Source organism: Urocitellus parryii, chromosome 5 (genome assembly GCF_045843805.1).
Source record: "Urocitellus parryii isolate mUroPar1 chromosome 5, mUroPar1.hap1, whole genome shotgun sequence".
Taxonomy (NCBI): domain Eukaryota; kingdom Metazoa; phylum Chordata; class Mammalia; order Rodentia; family Sciuridae; genus Urocitellus; species Urocitellus parryii.
In genome coordinates this window covers 84,590,989-84,609,400 of record NC_135535.1, presented here as the reverse complement: position 1 = coordinate 84,609,400, position 18,412 = coordinate 84,590,989, and the positions used below count along the sequence as shown (strand labels likewise).

The 18,412-nt window shown below is 36.1% G+C and overlaps 1 protein-coding gene across 1 annotated transcript in view; it reads right to left on the bottom strand.

The window, feature by feature from the left end:
* The window catches only part of Itpr2 (inositol 1,4,5-trisphosphate receptor type 2), a 479,802-nt gene that overhangs the window by 429,520 nt on the left and 31,870 nt on the right, over positions 1–18,412 (bottom strand). Inside the window, exon 2 of the mRNA XM_077799170.1 lies at positions 9,660–9,730. Coding sequence (XP_077655296.1) covers positions 9,660–9,730 — 71 coding nt within the window. The remainder of the gene's footprint in view (positions 1–9,659; positions 9,731–18,412) is intronic.

The window sequence follows — 18,412 nt, the reverse complement described above, 5'->3', positions numbered from 1 at the left end:
GGAAATGCTATGGAATAAAATAATTGGGATTATTTCCCAATTAGAATATATAGTTGCTGGACAGAGAGGCACATACATCTGCAAATCTAGCTACTCAGGAGGCTGATGCAGGAGGATCACAAGTTCAAGGCCAGCCTAAGCTATTTGGTGAGACCCTATCTCAAAACAAACGACAAAAAAAAATACAGAGTCAACAATGAATGTAGCATAATGTAGCATATAGCATGGGTAGAAATACTATAATCCTCCATATCATTTAGAAGAGTAGCCTATAAAATTCATTAAAATGTACTTTATTATACAATCATAAGGATCATTTTTTTCCCTAAAAGTAGAATTGTACCAAATAAATATCTGAAGAGCTTACCAAAGACCTTCCTGTGAGGGCCCAGAGAGGCAGTCGGATGAATGAGGTCTTTCCCCACCTCCCCACACATCAAGCTTAAAGATAAAAATAAGTCACAGCAATGTAGGCTGTAGAGACTTAGTCTTTTTACAGGGAAGTTGAAAGTTTATTTCCAAGTGAACTCAACTTCTAACTATCCCTTGAATCTGGAGTTGGCTAAATTCACCTCTCCTATCCCAGCCTTTTCCAGAAGAGCAAATAAATAGAGTTATGCATCGTGCCACCTTCTGAGTCTGAGGAGCCATCAGTGACTCATCCTCTTTACCATGAGGAGCCTTCGTTGTGTGGATGCACTGCTGTGTGTTTTCTTACCTACCCGCCAGCTAAAGGAGATTTTCTCTATTTCCAGGTTTTGCTATAACTACTCTTGGTGTGAATTTAGGTTTCCATTATCCTTTGGTAAATGTTTAAGAGTGAGACTGCTGAGTCATATGGAGAAAGCGTCTAATAAACAGCCAACTCTTTTTCAAGGTGCTGTAGCACTTTGTGTACCAGAAGAAATGTCTGAGGGTCCTGGATGATAAATTTGATCATGGACTTATCCACTGCTTTAAGGTAAAAACCAAACGTCTCAGCACAGCATATAAGGCTGTTAGGTATCAGGAGCCTCCTCTCACCTCATCTCTGCCACCCTTCCACCATCTCCTAAGCTTTCAACATATCTTCAAAGCCACAACCACAAACCTATCATGCTAATTCACACCTCAGGGCCCCAACCAGTAATGTCTCTATCTCCTCAACCTCCTCCTCTTCACCTGATTAATAATGCTGATTTCCCAGTTTACCTCCATTCTTCTTCTCAATCCCAAAGCTAATCACAATCTTCTCTGTGTTTCCATAGCACCTTGGATCTACAGGCAGTATAGATAGTGGGTAAGGGTCTAGGCTGCAATCACAGCTTTGCTTCCTCTTAGGTGTATGACTTTGGGCACGATCCTGAGTCTCTCTTTCCCTTAGTTTCCTCATCTATAAAATGGGATATGATAAAGAATGCTACTCCTCCCCGTATCCATCCTCTTCTTCCTTTGCATAGTTTGGCTGGCACTTGACCTGCCCCCAACCACCATGCTCCTCAGCCTCCTTAAAACAACAGGGAGTATTAGTCTTCTATGGCTGCTGTAACAACTCACCACAAAACTGATGGCTTTACACAACAGAAATGTATTCTATAGTAGTTACAGAGGCCAGATATCCAAAGTCAAGGTGATGGCAGGGCCATGTTCCCTCTGGAAGTTCTAGGAGAGAATGCTCTCTTGCCTCTCCCAGCTCTGGTGACTCTAGGTGTTCTCCGCTTTATGTCAGCAAAATTCCACCTCCACCTTCACATGGCCTTCCCCTCATGTTTGTTTCTCCTAAGAACATTTGTCATTGCACTTAGGGACCACCTGGATAATCCAGGATGATCTCTTCTTAAGATTCTTAATTATAACTGCAAAGACCCTTTTTCCAAATAAATTCACACTCATAGGATCTGGATTTTAGGATGTGGACATGTGTTTTATAGCACTGTCATTCAATCCAATATACCATATGCCTATGAGATATGGGTGGGAGTGATATATGAAATTTCAGGTATCTTCCTGAAAAAAGAATCCACTTTTCCTGGATTCATCTTACCTCTTTTCTACTGACTGGGAAATGGTGACTAATTAGAGCAACTTTGAAAGCCCTGTGTTGATAACAACACAAGCTGGTGCTGGATCACTCACATAGGAACTACTGAGTGAAAGAGAAATAAGTTTCTAATTTATTGGGCTTTGCTTTATTTTATTTTGTGTGTGTGTGTTTTCTGTTTGTTTTTTGGATTTCTGTGATAGCATCTTGTATACAGAGATAATATTTTTAAAATGATATATGCTTTATAGGTTATATGATGATTAGATAGATTAATAAAATATAAAGCAGTTAGAACATTGTCTGACATATAGTAAGGACAAAATAAACATGAGTTATTAGCAGCAAGGGCAGTAAAGAACGTTTTGTCACATTCCATTATCATGAATTTACTTGTGTATCATTTGCAAAAGACTAAATGTACTGAGATAATGGCTTGGTGCTTTAATCTATATTATACTGAAAAGAATACCCAACATTCCATTACTTTTTAAAGAATGCAGTGTAGCTTTGCACCTCAATTATTACCCTAAGAACTACTGTCATGAACAGGTATATCTTGGGCCTGGGACATCTGGGTGTCCCTTCCCCTCAGGTACAAGTCTTTCAGGTCAAACACTATCTTAATTAAGAAGCTTTCCTCATCACTCAAAACAGGAAATTAAAATCTCCATCGTCCCATAATACCTTCACCATATCTTTTTATTTAACCCTTATCTCTTTCTACCTTGAGTTAAAATTATATATATGCACATCTTATCTCCCTCATTAGATTATAAATTCCTTGAGAGCAGCTTTTATTTCTGACTCATCTGGAATGTAACAACTGGCCACACACTTCACTGCACACAGTGTACATTCAATAAACCTCTGCTGAATGAATCCAAAATCTTACAGGGTTGAACACCAATAGCTTCAAACAAGCCTACTTCCCACCTACTGATGGTGTGACCTTGAGCATATACTTCACTTTCCAAAAATTTACATTTGTAAAATGGGACTATTAGGATTAAATATGGCAACAAGGAAAAAGACCGTCATAAGCAATAAAGGTGAAGAATTTGAATATGGGGGACTTTCTATTCTTGGAAAGAGTGGTCTTGGCTATTAGATTAACATGCTCACAGTAAAAAAAAATATATTTATACAGTGCTTACTAAGAATTTGGACAGCTAATTTCATACACAACATGAAAAAGGAGTTGTTGTTTTTTTTTTTTTAACAAATGAGCTTGTAGCTCATGAAAGTGACCCATAGGTACATGAATGATAAGGGAAGGAGCCGAAGAGTTGTTCTTACCCACTAATCACCAAACCACGGGAATCATGTTTGTTAATTTTCTGCCCCTCACTTGTTAAGAGAGAATTAAACCTCACAATCAAAGTCACAAATCAATAAAGTTCAGACGTCATTCATATTTTAGATATATAGATAATTTTGTGAATTATTATACATTGTTTTGAAGAGCAAATTATGAGACATCCAAAAGTGATTCTCTTTTATCCCTCAAGAACCACTGTCCAATAGAGACTGAAATATTTTAAAGAACAAGCACTTCCACAACCCTGACTAGTTCAAAAGGAGAAGCAAAGAGGCAGGGCTATCTGTTTTCACCTCACCCTTCAATCCTTCTCCCAGAGAAGAGCAAACTTATTATCTAATTTCCACACCACTTTAGAGTTTAATAGTAGGGTATTAGCAGTAGAGGGTTATTATGCAATGACTTACAAACACCCAGGACCTACAGTGGTAGTAACATTCAACTGAAGAATTTTAAAGGATTTTAATAAAAACCATGTAGTTGTTGGCTTGAAAACCCATAGCAAATTTCTTAAATTTTCTAAGCAGCAAATTACTACATCTGCAGTCTGGACTGTCTAAAACCTCCAAGTGAGTAAGGCAACTCTGCTGAGGATGTGGGCTGCAAATGTGGCCCCCAAAGCAACAAGGGTTCTCATCAGAATAAACTCAACTGTACTGTGTTTAGTTTCCTCTACACTGCCTGGAGTTAAATTGGCAAACAGGAGCCTAACCAGAGACAAACAAGGCAGTCTGAAGATGACTAAAGAAATCCCAGAAGAATGTGTAGCTGGCAACAAATAAAAGAACTAAAAAAAGCTAAGACTGTAGAAGAAAAGACCTGTAGGAATATGATCAGTCTAAGCAAATATCCAAATGGCTATTGTTTGGAAGAAGGATTAGATTTCATCTATGGGCTTTATAGGACCAACAAGTAGAATTTACAGGAGGGCACAATTCAATAGATAGTATGGGCTAGTGGTTAAAAACAAACAAGTCTGGAGTCATAAAACTTGGTTTCAATCTCAGCTCGGCTACTAATGAGCTCAGCAACCTTAAGATGGTTGCATGACCTCTTTATACATATATTTCTCTATTAAAAAATTAAAGTAGCAATAGTTTCTACTTCAAGAGGTTACTGGGATGACCAAGTAATAATGCATAGGAAACCCCAAGCACAGCATATCATGTATCAAATGCTCAATAAATGTTAGTTGATTTTCTAATCTGAAATAGTTGGTCTTCATAAAAAAAAAATTACACTAATACCAAATCTGAAGAAATTCAATATAGTAATTATTAAACTGGTGAAGAAGGTATTTATAACTGGTTAAAGGGTTAAATTGTATATCAAAAAATAAGACCATTAAATCATATTTTCAATTACATAAAGAGTCAAAGCAAGTACCTAGCAAGAACTCTTCTTCATTTACACACCTGAGTATGACCTTTAGGAGTGGGGGAAAAGGTGAGGCCTGCCTTCAAAATGGCTTCCCTGAAGCCAAGCACACATCTGTAATCCCACCTATCTAGGAGGCTGAGGCAGGAGGACCACAAGTTTGAGGTTAGCCTGGGGAATTTAGCAAGAACCTGTCTCAACATAAAATAAAAAGGACTGGGGAGCTAACTCAGTGGTAGAGTATTTGCCTGGCATGCCTAGCACCACACACACACACACACACACACACACACACACTCACTCTCTCACATACACAAACACTCTCTCTCTCCCTCCCCCACATACACACAATGAATGGCTTCCCTAAATTACCCAAAAAGAAGGAATTGGGTTAAAGAAAGGATCTTGTGGATCTTCCCTTAAGTCTCTGATTTTCACCACCTGCTTTTTCACGTCACAGAAAAGAAATTCTTTCTTTTCGTCCCAATTCCTGAGGCACTCTGACTTATTACTGTAAAATGACCTGCTGCTTGCCAGAAGTGGCCCTGTGGTAGGTTGAGGGAATTACGACCATGTCAAATGATTACAGAATCTCAGAGTTGGAACTTTTTAAGCTAAAGGTCCAACACTGGGGAGAATGCAATCAACCAAGGAAGAGGTTTGTCTTCTCTTCCCTCAGCCTCCTGGGGACTAGCTCCCTGGCTTCTCCATGGTCCCTGTGTTTCTGTCCTCCTCAGGGTCAGAGAAGGACATGTGCATCTCTCTTGCCTTCATGTAAGTCAGCTTCTCCTCCTAACAGAAAAGCCGCATGTGTTAATAAACAGAGACTTTTGGAAAAATCCATTCTTGAAGAAGGTGTTATTGGAGAATAGAGAAGTGTAAGAAGGATCTAGGGAAGAAAAAAAAAACCAAAAGAACATAAAAGAAACTAAAGTAGCTGCCATTATTTGGGATGAGGAGAAGGGTTAACTTGTATATCAAAAATAAGACTAGCGGTAAATCATGTTGCTATTATGCACCTCCTGATACAGTGCAGACAGGGCACTTAACCTCTCTGGTATCCTCCTCAAAATTTTAACCCTCTCTAATCCTAAACAATACCACCAGACAGACCCAATCCAAAGGACAGACTACGAAGTACCTGGCCAGACTCTTCAGAAGTATCAAGGTCGTGAAAAACAAAAACAAAACCAAGAAAAACAGAAAGTGTCACAGACCAGAACAGACTAACACCCAAATGCAGACTGGGACCCAGGAAAAACTGGAAATGTGGAAAAAGTGCTGAAATCCAAATGAGGTCAGGAATTAGTCCTAGCAATGTACAAATGGTAATTTCTTAATTTAGACAGATGTCCCATAGTAATATGAGATGCAAATGTTGGAGGAAGCAGAGTAGAGGGGAATTTCCTGCACTGCCTTTACAACTCTAATGTACTTCCAAGTTGATTCCAAAGTTTCAAGCTTATTATTTTTAAATAGGGAATATCCTGGGCTGGGGTTGTGGCTTAGTGGTAGAGTGCTTGCCTAGCATATGCAGGGGCACTGGGTTCGATCCTCAGCACCACATAAATGTAAAATAAAGATATTGTGTCCACCTAAAACTTAAGAATATTTTTTTAAAAATAGGGAATATCTGAATATTAAAGGAACTGTATTCGCTTAATGCCGCTGTGCTTCTGTTTATATTATTTTCATTGTGCGGTTTCTGTTGAAAAACAGCTGTCCAGCAGGTAGTAAACTAACACTTTGGAAATTGCATATTTGTTAGAACTTTGTTTCCTCTGCTCATAAGTGAAGCACAGTCAAAAGAAGACTCTACCACATAATTTTTGTGTGTATGTGGGAGAATCACTGTAACTTATTTGGAACTTTGGGACCTCACTCAAAAAATTGGAGGAGTTGTACGAGATCTACTTTTCATTGCTTCAGCACTCTAAAATGTTACAACTCACTTGAGTAAGTCATAGCATGAGTATTGAAAAATACAAAAATCTTCTTAAATTAATTTAAGAATGTCATGCATCTGGCTGAGGCAAGAGGAACTGAGGTACAGCTGAGCTTCTGATAGACTATTGTTTTTCTGAAAAGTAACAATAAGGAAGGGTGCTCTGGAAACTTGGCAGAGGGGTCTGGAAATGCTGGGATGGTGACTCTGGGAAGCAGTTCTATGAACAGCAATGGCTTTTACAGGCAAAGGGAACTGGGAAAGCATAATCAGGCATAAAATGGTGTAACCCAAGAGCTGTAAAGGACTGGCCACAGGAGAGGATGAGGCAGTCTGGACAATAGTATTGGCTCCAGGCCAGGTGGGCTGTATGAAGACCAGGTCAGAGGCCACCCCTTCTCCCCTGGGGCTCTGCAGGGATGGGGAGGAGAGTTGAGCTTTAAGATAAAAGGGAGCCCTGGGTCCCCAATAGGAAAGGACCTTCCTTTTCTACTGATAAATGGAGTAAGCTAAATGGTTTAGTCTTAAACTTTTAGAAATAGAAATAGAAAATGAGAGCAAATCAGCAAGGGTAATGACCTAAAGCATTAGATTACAGGAAAAGCCAGGGTTTGGGCCAAGGGATGGAGCGCCTGAAAGAATGATTCATACTTTGAACCAGTGCCTACTGAATAAAGTGAGACCAAGTATCTGAATATATTGACCTCTTGAGTATGGAGTTGTTATGGAGCTCAGGGTTCCTTCACATACTCTAAAATAATCTTCGCACTTTAAAACAATTTACTTTAATGATAAAGAGAAAAAGAGAAACAGCAGCCTGAAATCCTAAAGTTTATCTTTGAAAGAGTAATTATTGCTGACCCTCCAAGGAATAAGGCTGCCCAGGCTCACGGCAGTGAAATCTGGGGCACCCCTGGGAACCAAATTTTATCACATGATCAGGGAAAGGTTGGATGTCTCATCCAAAATTATCTAATGGCCACTTTTGGGGGGGAAGGGTAAAGCTCCATGTCTTGGAAACACAAAACTAATAAAATAAAACTCTCCCCTAGAAGAGATTATAATTTAAGGGTAGAACCAAATATTTTTAATGAAAATACATTATGTTTTTCTATTGTTAGTTAAGTATCATATAATGACCTAAAATGTTCTTACATTTACTTGCTCTGGAAAGATTTCAAGGCTCACAAAACCTTATGTGATAGGCACTGTTCCCATTATCCATCCCAGAGGACAGATGTCCTCTGAGGCTCAAAACGGTTAGGTGACCTATTTAAAAGGACATAGCCATTGAATGACACAGTCAAAACCTAAACCTCATGCTTTTTCTTAATACAAATACAGTGTTGTCCCAGTTTACTTTCAAAACTTTTCTCTTTGCCTTTAATGCTCTACAGTTCACAAGGGAGTGCCTACCTGTGGATTTGGTTGTATTTATCATTACTACTTTGAAAATGATGTGCCCTTTCTATTGGGGGAATACTTTTTTCTCCAGTTGATCCAAGTTCTCACCCATGTCTATTCATAGGTTGCGTCTCTCCCATTCCCTCTGATCTCTTCTAGAATTCAGCTGGATGCTGCTGGATCTTCTCGATCTATTCTCCTACCTTACCATCACTCTTTCATATCCTTCTTCATATCTCTCTGTTACATACTGGGTGACTTCCTCAGATCTCTTTCTCCAGAGCACTAATTCCCTCTTCAGCTTTACATAACATGCTAGTTCATGCTACCTCACCTCCATTCATGCTCTCTGTTCATCTATGAGGGATTCTGCGTCCTCTTTTACCTTTTAAGTTATTTTATACACACTTGCTGCTGAGTCTCTGGCAGGCTGTTCCTCAGTGCTGGTAACCTATCTGTAGTGATTTTACTACTGAGTTCCTCCTCAGTGGAGACTTCTATTGTAAGGTCTCATTTACCCAGAGTTAGCAGACTCTTCCTACTGAGAAATTTTAGGAATGTCTCCAGTGAGTATTTTACCTTTCAAAGCCTATTTTATGTTTTCTCCACTTGGGAAAAAATTTAGATTTCATACAAAGTGGTGAGTTTAATTAAAATGACACTCTCTCTACAAGATTCTAAGTTGAGGGAAAGAAAAATATTCTCATAAAAAGATATTGTGTATAAAGCACCTACCACAGAGAGTAAAACATAGTGACTATTTACTAAATGTTAACTATCTCCCCTCCCCAGTGTATTGATCATCGCATCTTGACTTAAGTATGTCACTCTAAGGAATTCTTTTCATTCTGCAGGGTTTTGGTTTTTTTTTTTAATTATTTATTAAATCTGATTTCTATCATTGTAAGAATGAATGTATGCAAAGCGTTCATAATAAATGTTGCTTTAAATTTATTTTTATCATTGTAAGCATACACAAATTATGAAATATATTTAACAAGCTTTTAATTACTGATTTTAGTTTTCTAGGATTCTTTACAGATTCCATTGGTTCTTTTGTAAACCTGAGTTATAATCAATTCCTACTAAACCCATTTATCAGTTAAAGATATTATCAAGCTATTTCTAAGATTGCTTAGAAAGGATTTCTAAGACAATTGTTAGTTATGATACTCCATCCAGAGTGTATTTAAAGCCAAGCTAAAGCATCACTGTCACTTTCCTAAAGACTTTACAAAGATAAATTAACCAGCTAACAATGAAGCACTATAACATTTATAATAACTGCCACATAAATATATAAATAAATTTATTTGGCTGCATTTACTGGCTTGAAAAGCCATCTTTCACAGTTAATTACCATGATTTCCTTTCAACAGAAGACTATTGTCCAGCAAAACAAAAATTGAAATTATTCTTTCATTATAAATCCTCCAATGTATCAAAGAACAACAATGGGTACATTTTTGAAAGAACTTTCAGTGGTATTTGAAAGTTCTACACTGAATAAAGTTTTAACATTACTTATTTTGACACAAAAACAATCTGCTATCTTAGGTCATATAATAAAACATATTTTTTCTAATTCTTACCTCTGAACTTCTTGGGAGGGTTAGCAAGGTCCCCTGCCTCTGGGTGCACCACACATCTGTCATCCACTAACCTACAAGGGAAAGTATGATTACATGGTTAATGTTGTCATATGTATAGTCCACAGGCTGCACAAGGACACTGCATAAGTATTTACACAGTGTTAACAGCTTCACTAAGAAACTTTTTAATAACCATGAATTTGTAAAAAGATTTGTTTTTAGGAATTCATTACAACAAGGTTTATGAAATTAGAAAGTAGAACATATTGTTAACTAGTAGGAAACTAGTTAGAGAAATGGAATACTACAGAGTTACTTAAAATTTTATTAAATAAAATGCACTGGGCTCCAAAATGCCTATACTACAGTGTAAAAATAAGTGATAACCAACAAATATGATATCACATGTTTAAATACATGGATGCATGCGTATACACACACACACACACACACACATATACATATAACAAAAGGAACACAGATAGCAAAATATCAAGAGTGGTCAGACCACCCATAGCTTTTATTTTCCTCTCTTTCCTCTGTGTGTATATTAACAAGGAATCCCACCCAAATCTGTAATGACCATGTGGCAGGTGGCTATGAGTACTCATCCTGCCTTCAAACTCTGGCTCACCCACTTCCTACCTAGGACTTTGGGACTCTTTTTTTTTTTTTTTTGTAGTTATAGATGGACAGAATGCCTTTATTTTATTTTTATGCGATTCTGAGGATCAAACCCAGTGCCTCATGCATGCTAGGCAAGTGCTCTGCCGCTGAGTTATGGCCCCAGTCCTAGGACTCATTCTTTACACCTGTAAAACAAGGATAAAAGTTATTATCTCAAACTACTGTTAGGATGATTAAACAACTTGAGATTTTAAAAATATCTAGAATACTTTCTGGAGTATGGTAAGCCTTTAAATAAGTGTTTAGTTGGTAAATAAAATCAAGAACATTCTGTCTTATTTTGCACTATACTCTGTGTTTCTAGAATAATGACTTGCATGTATCAGGTGATTAACAAATAATAGTCAAATGAATAAACTGCCTTTAGTAGTCATAAAAGAATCATGTTTAATCCCTGTTAAAATATTTACAAAAAGCCACTTTCTAGTCTTATTCCAAGAGGGAGAAGTCATATCTCTGAATTGTGAGATGTGAGTCTCCTGTTCACAGAGAAAGATCTAACTACCAAAGACTCATTAGCTCATCTCCCATGGACTAACTAGTGGGATTACTTAGGTTTTTTCCAGAAAATTGTGAGAATACATGTGAATTAGTTACACACATGTGAATTTATTTGAAGGGCACTTTTTTCTTTTTCCTTTTATTTTTTTTAAGTATTTGACTTGCTGTCATGCAACAACTCCAGCACAGAATAAGCCCCTTGAAATAGGATGATTAACCAAAAAAAAAAATGAAACTTTTGGTCCATAGCTGCAGACACTTCCTAAATCACCAGATTTTTCTATGGGATTCAGTTTCCACAAAATAAAACACTAATTTGGTCAAGCAGTACTGTTCTTTCTTTGATTTCTTTTCCCATATATACTTCATTTATGCTAGTTCACTAAAATGTGGTTTTACATGAGCTGCCAGGCATGCAAGAAATTCCTTTTAAGAGTCTTTAAAAACTGTTTTCTTAGAAACAGGAAGTCACATTGGATCAAGAGAAAACAAATCCAAACCTCCGTGATGTCTAAGTGCAGTTTGTAATGTTGAATCTGAAAGACTTCAAACAGTTCTAAGAATATCATCACATCATTTAAATAAAAACGCTGTGAAGGAAAGGTCAGCTTTTCTAATTAGCCAAGATGCGTTAAGAATTCAAAACATAATGATAAAAGAATCATAGTCTTATTTAGAGGACATAAAAATTACATAAAAGACATTAACACTCCACTCATCCTTCGTGCCTGCCATTCCTACAGAAATACAAGCTCCCACCAAATGCCACAGAGACCCCCACATGAATGGACTAGACTTCAAGAGAAATGGGAACTAAAGCCATAAATCAGATCACAGTGCACTTATGTAAACACCTGTGTCTATCCTCAATTACTGATAGCCTAGATAAAACCATAATAATGAAGAGTGACTCTAATTCTAAGAATTTGCCATTCCTTATACACAAACTTGTATGAGAATCACAAACGTAATCATTTCATTCTTTGGACTTGGTGACTTGGAATTGAGTTTGGAAAGAACGGAAAGGGATAGGGGTCGGAAGAAGCAAGGAGAGTAATATATATATTATAATTGTACAAGTCTTATGTCTGTTATAAGACTTGTACAATTGTTGATATTAAAAGCCAAAGAGGATTTCACTTACAGTTGTTTAAATAATTTCTACAATTTCTTCCTGAATATCTCCAGGACCAGTATTTACATACCATCCTTTTGGCACTACTAATCTTAGAAATAGCACTCTATCTTTCCCATCACAGTCCTTGTCACATTTTTTATAACTTTTGTTCTTGTTTACTATTATGTCTTTGGCATCTACTAAACTGAGTTACAGTAGGTACTAAATAAGTATTTGTTAAATGAATAAACAAGTCAGTGAATAATTGATCATTTGCTACCCATTTAACTTCCAGTTCTTCTGGAACTACATAGTATAAGTTTTTCTGAGATGAACAAACCTATGTCTTCTTTATATTGACATTAACAGAGGAGCTCAACTTCCTTCCATCTATACCAACTGTTTAACATCCTCCTTAAAGATACTATCCACATGAGGCCAGATGCTCCCCTCCCTGAAGAAGTTCAGGGTACAGAAACTATTGCCTCCTTTCACCTTTCACCCCTACACTAACCTTAGAGTGATTTTTTTTTTTTTTTGTACCAGGCGTTGAACCCAGGGGCACTTAACTTCCAAGCCACATCCTCAGCCCTTTCTTCTATTTTATTTAGAGACAGTGACTTGCTGAGTTGCTTAGGGCGTCACTAAATTTCTGAGGCCCAACTTGAACTCAAAATTCTCCTCTCTGCCTCCAGAGCCACTGGAATTACAAGCCTGTGCCACCAAGCCTGGCTACAGTGATGCATTCTAAGTTTAAAGTAGCTTCTATGGGAAGTCAAGGCCTACATCTGACTTTCATTAGATTTACAGCCACACAATAATTCCAGGTCATTTTCATGTAACTACTCATATGCCAGGTTCTCTCACCCACATATGAGGCAGTTAAATTTTATAATCTAAGGAAAATAATTTATGACAAACAAAAAAGGATAAATGTAAAAATCAATCTTTGGCCTATGAGTAGAAGTCATCTGAAAAATATCAATATTTATTCCATCCCTATCTAATTCACTCACAGTACCTGGCAAGATTATTATCCATTTTAATCACTCATAATAAGTATTTCCCAAATTTGGCCAACTGGATGAAACACTTGAGGAATTTAATAATAATGATAACAATTTTTGTTCTTTTTCCAGATCCATCAAATAAAATTTCTAGGAATGGGGACTGAGAATCTATTTTTTCTGAGCTTACTTAACTGGTTTAGAGTTATCTGTTCTGGGCTCCCATAATAGACTATCCTATAACAACAGAATGTATCATATTCCATCAAAATTCATACATGTAACACTATAAGTTATAAGCTCCAAGAGACATCATTTTTGCTTACAAGTATATGCCCATCTCCAAATAATATGCCTCAGAATGGAAAATGCTGATTGTTAATTAAATAAATGACAGAAGTGTATTTCAAACTTCTGAATAAATCAATAATGTTATTTTTGATAGTTTATATAAATAGTAAAAATAATTGGAAACAATAAATGGTAGCCTAATAGTAGATAGAGGAAAAGATCAGAAATATTTCCCATCTATATGTGTCTCAGAAAATTACCCAAAATGTCATATCCTGAAAAGGGTCAAGATAATCTGTTCTAAATGATGATTTCTCATATAACACCTTTCAACCCATTATATCAATTCAGTTTTAATGGGCTGCATTTAGTTTTCACATGACCATGCATTAGCAAATTAGCCATACAGGTAATTACAATGATAGCATAAAACCTAAACCTGTCACTGAAACTCCCCTAACATAAATGTGTTGTCCTTATATCTATCTTCTCTTCATAAATCATAACTGATTGAATTATTCATTCACTTCAGTTTACAGGAAGGAAAAACATCAACATTTGGATCTTCCAAAGTATTATGAGAATTTATTAGCTTTTTCAAATGATGTTATACATAAGTATGAATAAAAGTGTAAATCAAATTTCAACTGGACAGAAGAAAAAAGTTTAAACTACTGTAAGATACATAGCATCTATATGAAATTTGTGTTTATGCATGAAATTCAAGTTGACTACACCTAACACTTTGGTTTTTAAAAAAAAATATATATATATATATATATATATATATATATATATATATATATTTTAGTTGTAGTTGGACACAAAACTTTTATTTTATTTGTTTGTTTTTGTATGTGGTGCTGAGGATCGAACCCAGGGTCTCGCATGTGCGAGGCGAGCACTCTACTGCTGAGCTACAACCCCAGCCCAACACTTTGTTTAAAATAAAGTGTTCCATTAATTATTTTTACAAATATCAACAGTCAAGAGAAAATGCATTGTTTTTTATTTTCTTGGTTTTGTGGTTTAGGACATTCTACTGCTGTCCATATTAAAAAACTTAATTGCAATCCAACCTCAATCCTGGCTTCAAGCTTCAGAACTGAAACTTATCCTTTAAACATCTTCAAGTTCCACTTGTTCATTTCCCAGATAGGAAGTTCTACCCTGAATTCCTACAGCAACTTTAAGAGTATTTTCTAATTTAAAAGATAGTCTGAAAGTGTGTCAGATACTTTAGTCTTATCCTCTCAATCAAATAATAACTATAGATGCTTCTCAACTTGTGATGAGGTTATGGCCAGATTAAACACATCATAATTTGAATATATCAAAAGTCAAAATGTGATGAATACAGCTAACCTACTGAGCAACACAGCTTAGCAGTACAGTACACTGTACAGTATGGGTTGTTGAACTTCATGACTTCATGGCTGATGGGGAGCTACAGGGAGTATGAGACCACACTGATAGTCCAGGAAAAGATCATAATTCAAAACATGATGAATGGTTTCCATGGATTTCAACCAAAGTAGGCAAAAAATTCTAATTAAAATTATCATTATCTCAGAGACCAACTATCGGTCTATCACTCACTGATCACATGTCAAGTGCCGCTCTATATATTTATATGAATTACACTAAATTCCAGACTTGGAAGACATTTTCTTCCTCCAGATTAGAGAGATCAAATGATAGGGCCAAGATGATAGCTCAAGAAAAGATCTGTACTCAAATCCGTAAGACCAAAGACTTTGCTCCTTTCTTCCATTCTATTGGGTCAAATTTGAGTTCTCTTGTACACTGTACATGCATGGTAAAATAAGGGAGATGTAGTAGACACTCAAAATCTTTTACTGAAGTGCTGATTGACTTCCACTGATATCAATTCCAACTTTAAAAATTTCACAATCCTATAATTCCATTTTTACAGTATCTATAAAATTAGAAAGCAGTAGTTATACTTAAGTATACCATTCATTAATTTGCATAAAGCCTTACTAATTTCTGTCATGTAAAGACACCCAACAGCAAAACACATCCAGGTAGGGCTTGACATTGTGGTACATCCCAGCTCCTTGGGAGGCTAAGGCAGAATAATCACAAGTTTAAGGCCAGCCTGGGTACCTTAGCACAATTCTCATTCTCTCATATTCTCTCTCTCTCTCTCTCTCTCTCTCTCTCTCTCTCTCTCTCTCTCACACACACACACACACACACACACACACACACACGTATTAAGGTAAGTAAGATGACTGTTAAATGATGTTTAGGCAATTTATTATTCATTTTTTTAAAAATACATAATCCTTTCTTCACAGTACACATAAAAAGTCAATGTCAAGTGGGCTAAAGCCTTTAATGTGATAGTAAAAACTATTCAGAAGAATAGGGCTGGGATTGTAGCTCAGTGGTAGAGCACTTGCCTAGCATGTGTGAGGCACTAAGTTCAATTCCCAGCACCACATATAAATAAATAAAATAAAGGTTCATCGACATTTAAAAATAAAATAAATCTATTCAGAAAAACAGATGGGTGATAATTGTCATAAGAAGAGAAAAATTAACTAAGCCAGACCAAAACTAAGAAAGACTGATATATTTGTCTACATTAAAACTAAAAACTTCTAGCCAGGCACATTAGTGCATGTCTGTAATCCCAGTGGCTAAAGACACTGAGGCAGGAGGATTAAAATTCCAAAACTAGCCTCAGCAATTTAGTGAAGCCCTAAGCAACTAAGCAAGACCCTGTCTCTAAGTAAAATTTTTAAAAAGGGCTAGGGATGAGGCTCAGTGATGAAGTGCCCCTGGGTTCAATCTCCAGTACAAAAAAAAAAAAAAAACTAAGAAGTTCTATCCACCAAGACAGTATACCAAGAGACAGAAAAGTCACAAGACTACCACCACACTTGTGTATTTGTACACTAAACAAAGGTGGCAGCTTATTAACTAAATTCTGAATCTTGGTCTGTGCTCCACTGTAGAAGCCATACACAGCAGCAGAAGCTGTGACTGTGCAGATGGAGTGGTATGTTTGCACAAGAGAACACTGTGCAGCCTACATAGGCACCTTTTTTTAGTTCATACAAAGAAGCCATAAATACTAACAGTATTCTTTACATACAAGTTACAAAGTAAGAGAGGATATTTGCTACAAAGCCTTCCTAAGAGGAATTTAAAATAATGTCTAAGAATCAATTTTAAAAAAGAAAAATCATGAACAATGTTTTTTGTTTTGTTTTGAGGAAGCATTAATAGTCCTTAAGCATTTGATAAAATGTTCATCCTATTTACTAATCAGGAAAATGCGAATCAAATAGTATTAATATGCAACAAATTGGCAAAAGATAAAGTTAATGTCAAATGTTAGCAAGTTTTTGAATCAATGTATACTTTCATTCACTACTGGCAGGGGTAAAAACTAGAATAAACACTTTTTTAAAATATTTTTTCAGTTGTAGATGGACACAATATCTTCATTTTATTTATTTATTTGTTTATGTGGTGCTGAGGATTGAACCCAGTGACTCACATATTCCAGGCAAGTACTCAACCACTGAGCTACAACCCTACCCCAAGAAACATATTTTTTAAATGTGGTATTTAAAGTTGAACATGGTCATGTCTTCCCATTCAGCCTTTCCATTCCCAGTTTTTATATGCCCTAGAGAAATCTTACAAATGTGCATCTGAAAACATGTACTGAAGTGTACAAGATAACACTGTTTATGATAGAAGAAACTGAAAAAAAAAAACAAATGCCCATCAAATGGCAGCATGAAGAAACTACAACTAAATGAATAACTTCATATGGTAGAAAACTATTTGAAAATGAATGAATTGTAGCAGGTTGCAACAACTCTAAAAAATCTCAAAAACATAAAGTTGAGCTTAAGAAAAGCAAGTCCCAAAATAATAAATGTTACATAATTCCATTTATAAAGAAAGTTTAAATAGGTTTTAAAACTAAACAACATATATTCTAGGAACATGCACAAATAATAAAAAAAATATAAAAAAAAATATAAAAAGTGAATAACTATCAGATTTTTAAGTAGATTTCTCAGAGTAAGCAAATTATTCCTTAGACGCCAGTCCCTTATTGTTCCAACAATTACAAAGAAAATGTCACATGCTAGGTAAAATATGCTAGTTGTACCTTTTTCCTTATGAAGTCATAAATGGTATTTCTATATTGACTATATTGTGAAATAAGTGTAATATTTTCCTGATGTCTGTTTGTCAGATATATCTGACCCTTTAATATTTAATTTTTTTTTAGTTGTAGATGGACACAATACCTTTATTTTATTTTTATGTGGTGCTGAGGATTGAATCCAGTGCCCCACATGTGAGGTGAGCACTCTACTACCACTGAGCTACAATCCCAGCCCTGACCCATTTAATACTAAGTGACATAGTTTATTTCTAATAAAATGACTCTGAAGTGCATTTAAATAAAATGAAGGACAGAGTATGCCAGATATCCACAGCAGATGTTATTAAAAGCTTTTAGTAAGAAAGGGGGTTAAGAGGATGGCTAGTTCTAAGCAGGATACAACTGTTTGTGAGAGTGTTCTCAGAACTTTACCCCAAATAACACTGTCTCCCACCTATCTGATTTGTACTGCTTGACTACATGAATATTTCCCTTGACTGTAATCTCCTGGCTTCTTCCGTAATCTGTCCTTCCTCCTTACCATCTCCCCACCATCCTGGCACACAGTTTGAATCCCTTCTTCACTTGATTTAGAAGTAACACTAGAATAGAAGGAAAGAGATGTGGTTTATGTCCTTGATCTGCATTAACCAGTTGTGTTGATGTTAGTTACTCAATCTCTCTGTGTCTCTTTTTTTTTTTTTGAGCCAGCTGTTATATTTCTATGTTTTTTTGTTTCTCTGGTCCCTTTTTTTTGTGGTAAGAGCGGGCTTGTGACATAATCCTTTAATAGCAAACGTTGACCTTTATCATTGCACTCTTTCTATAGTTTGAAAGTTCAACTCCCTAGCACATTTTTTTAAGTTTATACATTTATTTTCTCATTATCAGCAAAATACTAACAAGTAATTGCATTCCACTCATTCACCATAGTTTTTTAATTCATTATTTTAAAAAAAAATACTTAGTAATTTGGACACATTTCTTA